This window comes from Notamacropus eugenii, chromosome 5, assembly GCF_028372415.1.
Source record: "Notamacropus eugenii isolate mMacEug1 chromosome 5, mMacEug1.pri_v2, whole genome shotgun sequence".
NCBI lineage: Eukaryota > Metazoa > Chordata > Mammalia > Diprotodontia > Macropodidae > Notamacropus > Notamacropus eugenii.
The window spans coordinates 7,414,128-7,426,713 of record NC_092876.1 but is presented as its reverse complement, the minus strand read 5'-3'; the positions used below and the strand labels follow the sequence as shown (position 1 = coordinate 7,426,713).

At 35.6% G+C, this 12,586-nt stretch overlaps 1 protein-coding gene across 1 annotated transcript; it reads right to left on the bottom strand.

Annotated features, from left to right (window-relative positions):
- Positions 1-1,001: 1,001 nt before the first annotated feature.
- LOC140507317 (vomeronasal type-1 receptor 4-like) lies at positions 1,002-1,973 on the bottom strand. Its single transcript, XM_072615431.1, has one exon. It carries the CDS (start codon positions 1,971-1,973, stop codon positions 1,002-1,004), a length of 972 nt encoding a protein of 323 aa, XP_072471532.1.
- Positions 1,974-12,586: the final 10,613 nt, after the last annotated feature.

Below are 12,586 nucleotides of genomic sequence, written 5' to 3'. Positions count from 1 at the left end.
ATTACTTCACCATCTCATGACTATTCCACATCCTTACGCCTGCAGTAAGTAAGGAAGCTTATCTTGTTCCTGAAGCTAGTTCCTGGGTTCCCAGGCTCACTTGTAACTTTACTGTACGGGACATCAGTATCTGCAGGAACATCAGGTTCCAGGGTCACAGAGAGCTTCTGCTGGGGTGTGCATCAGCACCTTTCCTACGGGAACAGGCTTTGCCTCTGACCAGCACCCCCCTGGGACCCTCTGGGCCCCTTACAGTAGTGGAAGTCTTTCTGACTTCCTCTGAATCTTTCCATTTCATAAATTATTAAATTACATTAACATACAATTGCATTCATATACCATCATTGGTTTACCAATTCCCAGATAGCGAAGTGCTCCCTTAATTTCCAGTTACACACTATTACAAAAAGAGGTGATGTAAATCATAGCTGTCTTTCCTCTTTCTTTGATGTCTTTTGAGTATGGTCTTATTAATGGCAATACGAAATCAAAGGGTTTTGGTAGTTTACTGATTTTTAGCACGTACTTCAAAATTGCTTTCCAGAATGGGTGGACACTTCCATATTATTGACAATGGTGCATTTAAAGAAGTTATCTCTTGTATGACAGAGAAGATATTTGATCAGAAGCATTTCCATCCTTGAGTCCAGTACTTTTTTCACCATACCAAGTTTCCTCTCAAAGTCCTTGAAGGACTGGTTGATGTATCTCAAAATGATGATAAGGAAGTGAGACATGTTGCTCCCAACAATATAAGCCTTATTGTGGTCTGATGGAAAGAAAAGTGTATTTGGAATCAAAATGTATGTGTTGAAGACATGACTAACTACCTGTGTGAGGAGGGCACTCAAAGTGTAGACTAAGGTGACACATGTTAAAAGAGAAATGTGTTTGGATACATGATCATTGAAGTCTTTTCTAGTCTTAAGTTCCAATATCTTCTGATGTAAATGTTTTTGTTCTCCTTTAGCTCCTTCTGACATGAATCTGTTTTTTTTCTTTCAGAATTTGAGAACAAGATGTTGGACATGGATATATTTGGGGACAGGATAGTGTTTGGAGCTTTTCCTATACCATAGAGCACACCAAAATCTGATGATTTGGGAGTCACAGGCAATCATCATGAAAGGACTGATGGCTGGGAAACATGAAGTCATGAAATAGGTGATAGCTATGAGATAAGGGTGATAATTATCATGCTGAAAGATAGAAAGTGACAAAATGGAATTAACTGAGTAAAAGGAGACATACGTGCACACTAGTAAGAGAATGGTATGGGTGGCTCTTATTTCAGGGAAACTTCTCGGAGAGAGATGAGGATTGTGAATGTGTTGTATTTGCTGATGGTGTCTGTGCAGGAGAATCATTAGATAGGTACTAGCACAGATCATAAATACAATGCACACAAAATCAGGAATAGAAAAAAATATTGCATATAGTGTTGCTTCAAATGAGGTAGGAGATGGAACTGAACAATATCCCAGATACCACATCCTTGTGTTGTTACTCACATATGTTGACATATTTATAGTGGCCAGAAAAATGAAATTTATCAACAGGTAAAAGCACCAGCAGAAGAGACAGGAGGGGACAATGAACTTTGGGACTTTTGCTTTGAATTCTGCCCATTTAGAGTGACTGGGACTAATGATGATGAGCTGAAAGGCACTGGTGAGACATGTAGTGCTGAGGGAAACACTCCGGGCCACTCTGTGAATGTGAAGGATCGATTTACACTCAAAAATATCCAGGAAATTTTTCAAACCAAAACTGACAAGTAGCTGAAGCATTCCCTTCAATAGAAGCACTATGCAGTTGGCCAAGAATAAGTGAACCAAAATAGAGTCTATTGGCCTCAGCATGTGGCCAGTAAGGAAAGCGAAGGTGTAAAGGCAAAGGAGGAAGGAATTCCCAAGAACTCCAACTCCCATCTGAATTAATAAGATAATTGCAATAAGCACGTCACTAACCATAATTTTCTTATGATCTTGAGAAGAATTATGATCAGTATCAGAAGGACCTAGAGAAAAATGATAATGCTGTTAAATTCTTGAAGGGTGATACTATAGAAAATGGGTGTCCATTTGGGAAACGCTAGGGATAACCTCTTTGGAAGAATTGGTAGCATTGAGCTAAAGAAAAGACTGAATGTGGTTTGTTCTTCCCGGACATTTTATTGGTAGTCAGGTGGGAAACTTGGCTAAATATCAGGAAGTAATATGGTTGTGGCACCAGAATTATGTCTATGTTTGAGTGGTTAGAACCATGATGCAGGGAGAAAAGACCCCACCAAGTTCAATCCCAAATAATCATTTGGTCATGTGGCCTTTCTACATTGTACTTTTAAAATATGATCAATGTAATTATGATATAGCCAAAAAATAATACAGCTTGAAAGTTTATGTTGGTACAGAAATTCAGGGGCAATAATAGGGATAAGGTATTGTTAATATGTTACGGTGCAAAACGTGTCTGTGACATGTTATCTTTTGTAAATGGTTAATGATCTTTTTGTACAGTAAATTGATTGTTAGTCCTAAGGTCAGAAGACTTAATTTTATATTCTGCCTCAGACACTTACTACTTCTATGAACCTTAGCAAGATAATTGTTATCTCTCAGCCTCAGTTCCCTCTCTGAGAAAATGTGGATAATAGTAGCTACTACACCAATATTTTATGAGGATTAACTATGATAATATAAGTGCTTTGAAAATCTGAAATCATGATAGAATTTTGTAACAATGAAGATAATAGTAATAACCACAATAACTGACCAAATTAATTTAGGAAAATGATAAAATTGAATAATAGCCAGACTGTGGAAAAATGATATTTTATTCCATTGCTAATGGGGCTAGAGATTGGTTGAAATATTTTGTATCACTGGTTGAAAATCTTTATTTAGAGCAAAACTCATCCAATAATTTAACCTAACAAAGTTATCGTTAAAAACAAACAAAACCCTTACCTATGTGCTGTTAAGCTATTCATTGTTGCTTTATTATAAAGAAACAGCAAAAAATCCCCTAAATTTCCATCAGTTCAGTAATTCTGTGTAAATTTTGGCATATGAAGGTCAAAGACTATCATGGTGAAGGAAACAGAACAAGTGTGAAGAACCAATGAGCAGATCAAGAAGGGTTTAAGTGCCAATTATTGTCCAGTAACGTACAAGGTGCTGTAGATAGGAACGCAAAATAAAAAAAAGTCTGTGCCCAACAGGAGATTAAATCTTATCAAGTGTAAGAGGAAATAACAAAAGTGATGTCTTTAAGAATCATAGCTGCAAAAAGTTTGTCTGTGTTTAAAAGAAAAGACACAAATAGGAGGGCAAAAGATATTGAACAATGAGCTTGTAGAATCAGAAGGCAGAGGAAATGTATTTTATTTCAAAATTGAATTAATTTTCTTTGCATGATTACTTTCAAAGTTCAGAGTTTCATCTTGAAATACAGGGACCCCTGGGTTCTCTGAGACCATGCCAGAATACAGGTTATGGTAGACCCTACTACTCTAGAAAACCTTCAGGGAGAGACCTGGAAACAAACTGAGTCTCCTTTGTAAAGCCCCACCTATTTAGTGAGCAGTAAACAGGCTGTTCATCACCAATAGGTTCAGATTTGGTAATTTAAGATTTTTGGCCACGCAACCTCCAAAATAAAGAAAATACACTACTCAGGGTTGTCCATCACCTATTGTTTCTATAGCACCAAAAGCAAAGTAAAGAAAAGAGAGGCAAAGTGTAATGAAAATTACAGAATTTTTAAAGCATCTACACTCATTACCTCCGTATAGATGGTGTGAGACATTAAGGAACACATTTCTTGTGAAAATGAACTGTATCAATGTCAACATTCTTACTATAAATTAAACAGGAAAGTAAATGCAAATTATAATGAAATGAAAAAGAATTGTTCAAAGATCCTCCAGAAAGAAAAAAAATAAGGTACTGGAAAAAGTTGACTATCATTTTTCAAAGTCAAGTAGAAATATCACATCATGGGATGTGATATATATGATCCTCTTGCACTGCAATATTCATAATATGCATTTGTGATAAATTCAACATTAAAAATAGTTGGTAATTGTGTGCTAACACCTACTGCAAAGGATAATTATGGCATCACAGATTTAGATTTGGAAAAAAAGTTAGAGGTTGTGTGGTCCAAACTCCTTATTTTGTAAGTATGGAAGGTGAGACTCGAAGAGATTAAGATTTTCAATAATTAGGAACAATGAAATTTATGTAATGAAACTAATGCAGGTTTGAAGTGAATTCTGTAACAAATATACACTTAAAAGTGAAATGTATATCAGATGAACATGACGCAAAATAAGAAATGATGAATGTAAAGGTATGGCAGAAAGTTATAAAATACTAAGAAAGCTTAAACACATGAGATTTAATTAATTATATGATAATTATATGATATTTAAAGATATTTAGGTTGGTACGAGAAGTCAAGGACAGCAAAAACGTTTTCTGCATATGTATTAGGACAAATATGTAGAGTCATTCGGATGGAAACTCTGCTTGAGGTACGTGGAGTGACAATAACAGACGACAGAAAGAAGACAGAGCTAGTCAATTAATATTTTCTGTCTGTTGTTTATGCACAAAAGGCAAGGTTTTACGGTTGCCAAAGCCAGCAGAAGAAAATTGGCTGACATGGAGCTGATACTTAAGAAAAGGAAGGATATACTAAGAGATGTGATAGTTGTCCTCATGAATTCATCATCTGGTACAAATGAATCACAAATTAGGTATTGAAAAAAACTGATGATCTTTGTAAAGCCACTTTCAATGATAATGAAAATGCCATGAATTATAGGAGAGGGAGCAAAAACTGAAAAAGGGAAATGGTTGTCCTCATCAACAAAAGATCATAATAAACTGTAAAAAAAAGTATAGACTAGGAAAGTTGACTTCAATTTCTGGGGAACATCTGAAAAGGATAATTTTCTAGAAAGAGTTAGATATGACTGGTGCAAATGGACTGTATCAATGTCAACATTCTTACCATAAATTAAATAGGAAAGTAAATGTAAATTATAATGAATTGAAAAAAATTTGTTCAAGGGTCCTCCATGAAGAAAAAAAAATAAGATCCTGGAGAAAATGGCTTTATCATTTTTCAAACATATACTTATATATGGGTATGTAATAATAGTGACAATTTATTATTTGTTGTTGCCTGGTTGTTTCAGTCATGTCTGACTCTTCATGACACCATTTTGGGGTTTTCTAGTTAAGGATACCGGAGTAGTTTGCCATTTCTTTCTTCAGTTCATTTTATAGATGAGGAAACTGAGGCAAACAGGGTTAAATGACTTACTCAGGGTCACACAGCTGGTAGGTATTTGAAGCCAGATTCGAACTCATGAGGATGAGACTTCCTGTTCTAAGCCCAGTGTTTCATATACTGTATCACTTAGCTGCTGTATATGTGTTTATACATATATGTGTATGTGTGTTTGAATATTGTCTCACTCATTAGAGTATGAGTTTCTTGGGAACATGGACTTTTCTTTGAATATTTGGAACTTAAGACTGGCACAGAGCAGGCACTTAACTATTCTTTGACTAACTAATACAATTGAATGAATGAAATATATGAAGAGTAGAAGGTGCCACTGTGCCAATTCTTTGTTGACTAGACCAAAAACATTTGATTTGGTGCAATAAAATATACCTTAAAAATCTCTCCCATTATCTATAGGCTGTTTTCTATACATATGTAAAAATTATGCAAGGTTCAATGAAAAATATAATGACATATATCAAATGAGATGTAAAACAGGAAAGCATGCTTACTACCCTTCTGTCACACTGCTATGTAGGTAATCCAGTGAAGAATCCAAGGCCACATTCCCTATAGAGTATAAAATCTTCCAGATATCCTACTTAAATGCAAAAGTCAATTGAACAAGAAGAGAATGAAGTAGCAATGACTAGGAAAAAATAAGAAAAATTTCCAACATGATTTTATTTTTTCTTCAATCCCAATGTGAATCCAAAGTATGACATGGCAGCAAAAATGTAGCGTGTCCTTTGACTGAATTATCAGTCACATTATGTGACTGGTCGTCAGGTCCACTGACCTGACAAAAAAATACATGTTGTGGGCATCAGGTATAAAGAATGTCGCAGACAAGTATATTGAGAAAGAGGCAGCCAGTGTCATTACGGCGCTGAAGAACATGCCATGAAAGGACTGCTTAAAAAACACTGGAAAAAAATCAACCTAAGATAGAAGAACTTTAGAACTGGCACAATTGCTGTCATCAGGTCTCTGAAATGTTGCCAGTGCCAAGTGGTTTTGACTGATTTACTTGTTTTTAAACGGCAGGCAGAGGAAGAAACTGGGATCTCATTACTGGAAAAAAAAAAACTTGAGTCCTGGATGTTACAAAACATGAGCTCAAATATTGGTTCTATCATCTCTAATGATGTTGGGTAATTTATTTCGCTGCTGATTCCTAGTTTTGCTCTATGTGAAAGTTTCTAAAACAGAGCTTCTTCCTATGGAGTCCATGAACTTTTTATTTTGTAAACCGAAAGATATATTTCAATATATTTTACTTCCTTTGTAATCCTCTATATTTTATTTATTTGTTTGAGGTTATTGCTAAAACTTCTCTAATTTGTGTGTTGGAGGTTATTATTCTAACTTTTCCACATTTTATTCAAGTGTTTGAGGTTATTATTTTATTTATATGTTTGAGGTTATTATTATAACTTTCTCATAAGTTTCATTCAATTCTCAAAGGGTTCCATGAGCAAAAAAATCAATCAACAAATCAATAAACATTCATTGAGTGCCTACTATATCCCAGACATTATTCTAAGGACTGGGGACACAAAAAGCAGTCCCTGTCCTCAAGCAGCTTACAATTTAATGGTAGATATATCATGCAAATATATATACATACACACACACACACACACAAAGTGAGCTTTATAAAGGATATGTAAGAAGTAATTAACAGGGGGAAAGCACTAGAATTAAGAGGTATTGGGAAAGGATTTCTGTAAGAGATGGAATTTGATTTAGGATTTAAAGGAAACCAAGAAAGTCAGTAGATGTGGTTGAAGAGGGGAGTCATTCCAGGCATAGGTGAAATGCAGGGGAAATATCTGGAGTGGAGAGATGGAGTGTTTTGTTCATGCAACACTCAGGAGGCCACATGGCGAGGAGTAAAGTGTAAGAAAACTGGAAAGCTTGGAGTAGGACAGGTTATTAAGAACTTTGAATGCTAAGCAGAACATTATGCTTTTTCATCCTGTAGGTCATAGAGAGTCACTGGAGTTTGTTAAGTAAGGAGTGACATGATTGGAACTGTTTTAGGAAAATAATTTGGTGATGGTTGAATAAAGAATGAGTTGGGTAAGAAAAAAGGGGCAAAAATGCATATGCCAAAAAATGATTTCTGATTTAGGTGAGGAAAAACATCCGAACAACTGGAGTTTTCTGGAAGACTTTTCTATGACTGCGGGTATTCAAGCAAGAGCAGAATCAGGATCCCATTCGGGAGAGGGGGATTCCAGTTCGTTAAGAGTTAAATGAATCCTGAGAGCATCCCTGATATAGCTTAACATTGGGATTGTATTGTTTTAATATGCATTTAAAGTTATGACTTAAGATGAGAGAGGTCACATTCATGTAGCTGGAGTGAGAAGTGTGACTGAATTAGGCTGCTAATAAATAAGTAGGATTTCAGTAGATGAATATGTCAGGAAAACAGAAGTGTCAGAAATCATCTGGAGTCACCGATATAGAACTGGAGGGCACTTAAAGTATCCCCTAATATTTTTTAGACAGGAGGATATTAAAGACTGTCAAGGTGATGTGATTCCCTTAAGCATCCACAGGGTATACGTGAGAGAAGCAAAATTTTAAATTGGGTCCTAGGACTCTAAGAAGAACATTCAATCACCACCCCATTCACAAAACTAGTGAGAGAAGGAAGCAGAAGTCATATCTAGGATCTGAGGAATAGTGCAGTTGGGCTGACATCCTGAGCTCTGAGGGAGTGAGGAGATCCAAAACCAGGAGATGTAGAGTGGGGTGAAATTATGGATATTTTGAGTGATAGGAAGGAGAAAGCTTTTCATCCTATACTCACGATGCTTTCCAATAGTAAATGGGGAGCCTTTTAACTCATTTGAGGAGTCTAGTGGGGATATGAAAGTGATGTTCCCAGAATATCGATCTGGCAACATGTAGAAGATGGTTCCAGAAAAAGAAACTGTCAGGGTGAAAGCCAATTAGGGGTGGAGGGGCTTTGCAATTGCTCAGAGTTGAAGGACCTGAATTAGAAAGGCACCACTGGGAAGGTGCTTATTATGGAATGGAAGGGATAAAAGTAAATATGGAGGGAGATATAGAAGTAAACCTAATGAGAGAAAGAGAGGTATAGAAAATCATAGCAAATGTAAATGAGGGAAGGGGACTGATATGTATTTATCATTGGCATTTTTTGCCATTATTGACTTTATTTCCATAGAAAGCAGAAAATCTCGCCACCTCTCTATATGTAGATGATGAGAATGGAAAAAAAGTCAGATTATAATGAGCCTCCCCCTCACCCAACTGATAATCCAGATCAATGAACATGGACAGAATAGGACAAGAATAATATTGGAGTATACCAAAAAATTGGAATCATTACCTACAATTCCAAAGTCCCAACTTCATCCCCAAACTGTGAATCCTGGATCCTGAGTCTCCTATGTTCAATCAGTAGAAAATGGAAAACTTTTTCAGCTGACTATCTCCCACTCATTGCAGGGAACTTGGATTTAGAAATGACAGCCCTTGACAAGTTTGAGACTTGTTCTATAACAGGGTGAGGACAAAGGAACAGTAATGCTAATAAAATGCCTTATACTAGGATGTCCCATCAGCCATTCTAACTCAAAGAGTGGCTAGAAAAGGACAAGAAAATGTCAACAAGCAGTGTTCAACAATTATTATGTGCATGGAACTGTGCTAGTCACAGAAGATACGAAGAAAGTTGAAAATATGCTTGCCCTCCGGGAGCTCACAATAAAATGGAACCAACATACAATTAAAAATGTGCAATTTATATGCAAGAGAGTGAGGTAAATTTGTAGAGAACATATTAGTATTAAGGGGAAACTAAGGACGTTTTATAGAAAGAAGACCGTAGTTGAGAATAAGAACGTAAGTGGTGAGAAAAGAGATCCCAAGATATTCTAAAACATGGAATTGGAGTAGTCTTTTTATAAGCAGGAAAGGTACAAAAGATGGAAGAAATTATCTGAAAGAGGTTATGAGGAGGAAGAAAAAACAGATATAATTAAGATGCTCAAGAGGAAAAGATAAAGCACAGAAAAAAAACAGGGAAGAAAGAGGAGAAACATAAGCATCAGAAGGGCCCCAAAGGAAAAAGAGAAGTGTAGGAGATATCAGAGATATTCACATCAAAAGAAAGATGCAGAGACCATTGAAGGAGAAGGAGAAGGGATTCCAAGATCTCAGACTACATGGGGCAGTCAGGAGACAGTAGGGCTTACATCATAGCAGATCCGATCACATAGAAGAAAATTAAAGAGTATAGAAGTGGAGAAACCAGAACAGAGATGTAGTGAGAAGGATATTAGGGAAAATTCCTCTGGTGTCATCTACAGAAATGAGATCCAGGGGATACTGGAGACAGGAAAAGCAGTCAGGTGTCATTGCAACAATACCAATGAAGGATGATGAGATGCTAGAAGCTGAGAGAGCTCGGCACAGGTATAGCTGCCCTAGAAGCCCAAGGACAAATCCTAGCACCTGTTTCAGAGTTTATTCAGAAACCCTTTTCTGAAGCAAGTATGACAAGGCAGCAAGCAACACTTTCTCTCCATAATCCCCTCCTGGAATAAGTATTTTGTTTCTAGGACTGTAAAGAGAAGAAGGAGACATAAATGGTACTCACCTGACTGGTGTTTACTGCTGTGATGAAAGCCCAGATTTCAATTGACTTTTTATCCTTTTATGGGTTTGAGTATGTTTGTGTGCGTGTGCATGTGTGAGAGAGAGTACTGGCATAGTTTTGGGGACCGAGTTATCTGAATGCTTCTGTCCCCAGAGCTATGATTATTTTGTCATGTGAGAGACAAGAGGAAGTGACTTCCAGGGGAGTTAGGAGTGTAATTGGAGAAGTAATTACTTTTGTACCATGTACAAATCATCTTCAACAATTCTTAATTATTAAGGGAAATTGCCCATCAGGAAAAATGACCATGTCCAAATAATCAAGCAAGAGTAGAAAAGAGAGAAATGTTCCTGTTCCCCCAGGGACAGGAGGCATGAATGTTAAATATTATGTCATAGGGAGGAGAAGAAGGGCAAAATGGGACCTGATTATATGCTCCTAATACTACATAAATATTGGCTATGGTCAATATATTGGTTATTGTCATCTGTGATTATTACAGAAAATCTTAAAATGTTACTGTTAAATGAGTAATTAAAGCTCTGGAGGTTTCTGTCTGGGGGAAACTTACCACATCCTGTCAGCACTAATTCAAATTCCTTAGGTCTTTTTTTTGGCCTGGGCTAGGAACAGCAGTATAGTCTGGTCTTGGAGTGTTGGCCTAGCACATTTTGAGCTGGTGGGGGAAGGTGTGACTTCAAATTGTAAAACTTTATGTGCATTTCCTGGTATATATATCTACATGTCTTTTTAAGGGAATGCATGAATTTATAAATAATATTTTCTTTTAAAAGACCAATAGTATTGGACTTAAAAAATTTAAATTATTTATCATTGGCAATTATAAATCCAGATTTGATTTTATTTAAGTCAAAATCTATCCCGAAGGAATAGGAACAGTATCTGAGAATGCTCTTTCTATCAGGATTTAGCACAAAAAGATATTGTTATTTGGTATTCAGAAACTTGTTAATGGTATGGCACCAAGAAAGTTCTATTTACCTCAGTTTACTGTTCTGTAAGTGGATAATAGTGGAACTCACTTCCCAGGGATGATGTGAAGACCACATGATCATAAAGTGCTTGACATGCTGCTTGGTGTTGGACAAATGCTATCCAAATGTTAACTGTTTAAATGTAATTGCTTCACACTAGGTAACTTATATAGGTTTTCTTAGATATGATCAGTATGCCAGTGGTTTAGATGAATAATTTCCTGTGTAAAGCAATTTACAATCACCTCTGACTAAATTAAGGCCAACTGATGGGTAATTAATTGGTTTTGTTTCAAATTTAAATACATGGTAATTATTTATGACATTATCATATTTTTAAATTTTCTTATATTGTATAATTTGGTAGCAATTGTACCACCTGTGTTGTTAGAAAAGTGATTTCTCTTATAATCTAGATGTTGTTAGATTAAGAATTGTACTGTCAGAGAAAAAGAATGGGTTAGGAAGGTGTTGGATAATTCTATCTGACCCTGTCTTGTAATATTTTGAAATACTATAGTTTAAGACATCATACACTTCCAAGTTTTGTCTATATTTGAAAGGGAAGTTTCAGCTAAAATTGTTTGGCTATCACTTATGAAAATTAAGATTAACTAAGCTATTATTTGGAGTTATTGTTTAAATCAAGTATTTATAAAAGTATTTTTAACTATGCTGAATTTATTGCTGTCATTATTCTTGGTTATTTAAAATTCCTAAGTAATTAATCATATTGTTTTCAAGAATATATTTTTCCTTTTTTCTATGCTTATTCTCTCAATTTCTTTCTCTTCTCCCATTGATAAAGATAGCATTTCTAGAAATATGTTAAATAGTAATGATAATGACCTCCTTAGTATTCGCTTGATATTAGATTTGCCTCCAACTATAGATAGATAGATTTATGTAGATGTACAGACATACAAATGAATATATACATGCATTTTTATGAACACATATGTATGTATATGATACACATACACATACATGTATGTATGTGTATGTATAGATACATCCTTTAACAGTTCCTAATTGATAGTTGATTTTGGATGAGTCAATTCAATTAATTTCCAATAATAATAGCAAAATGGTAAAAATCTCTATGTTCCTTTAACGTTTGTAATTTTTTTTATAATTTCATTTTAGCCTCAGAAATACCTCTGCAAGGTAAGGTTAAGGTTAGAGTCAGAGGTATTTAAGGTTAGGGTTATTATTATTAGTTATTGTTGTTTAGTTGTTTTGGCAGTGTTTGATTCTTTATGATCCTATTTTGGGGTTTTCTTGGCAAAGATATTGGAATAGTTTGTCATTTCCTTCTCCAGCTCATTTTACAAATGAGGAACTGAGGCAAATAGGGTTAAGTGACATGCCTAGGATCACATAGCCTAATAAGTATCTGAGGCTGGATTTGAACTCCTGAAGATGAATATTCCTGATTCCAAACTCAGTACCATGTTCACTGCACCATTTAGCTGTCCAAATGGAACCTTATGCATGGTAAAGTCTAACAGAAGTTACAGTCCTCCTAAAATAAGACAATGTTTGATCCCAAGTACTTTTGCCTGTGAGTCAAACATTTTATTCATTATGCTGTATTTTCTCTCAATATACTTGAAAATATTTACAGTGTAGAAAATCTCATTTG

Bases quoted from the DNA above. Each gene is read 5' to 3' on its own strand.
- LOC140507317 (XM_072615431.1), bottom strand. From the start codon at position 1,973: ATGGTTAGTGACGTGCTTATTGCAATTATCTTATTAATTCAGATGGGA.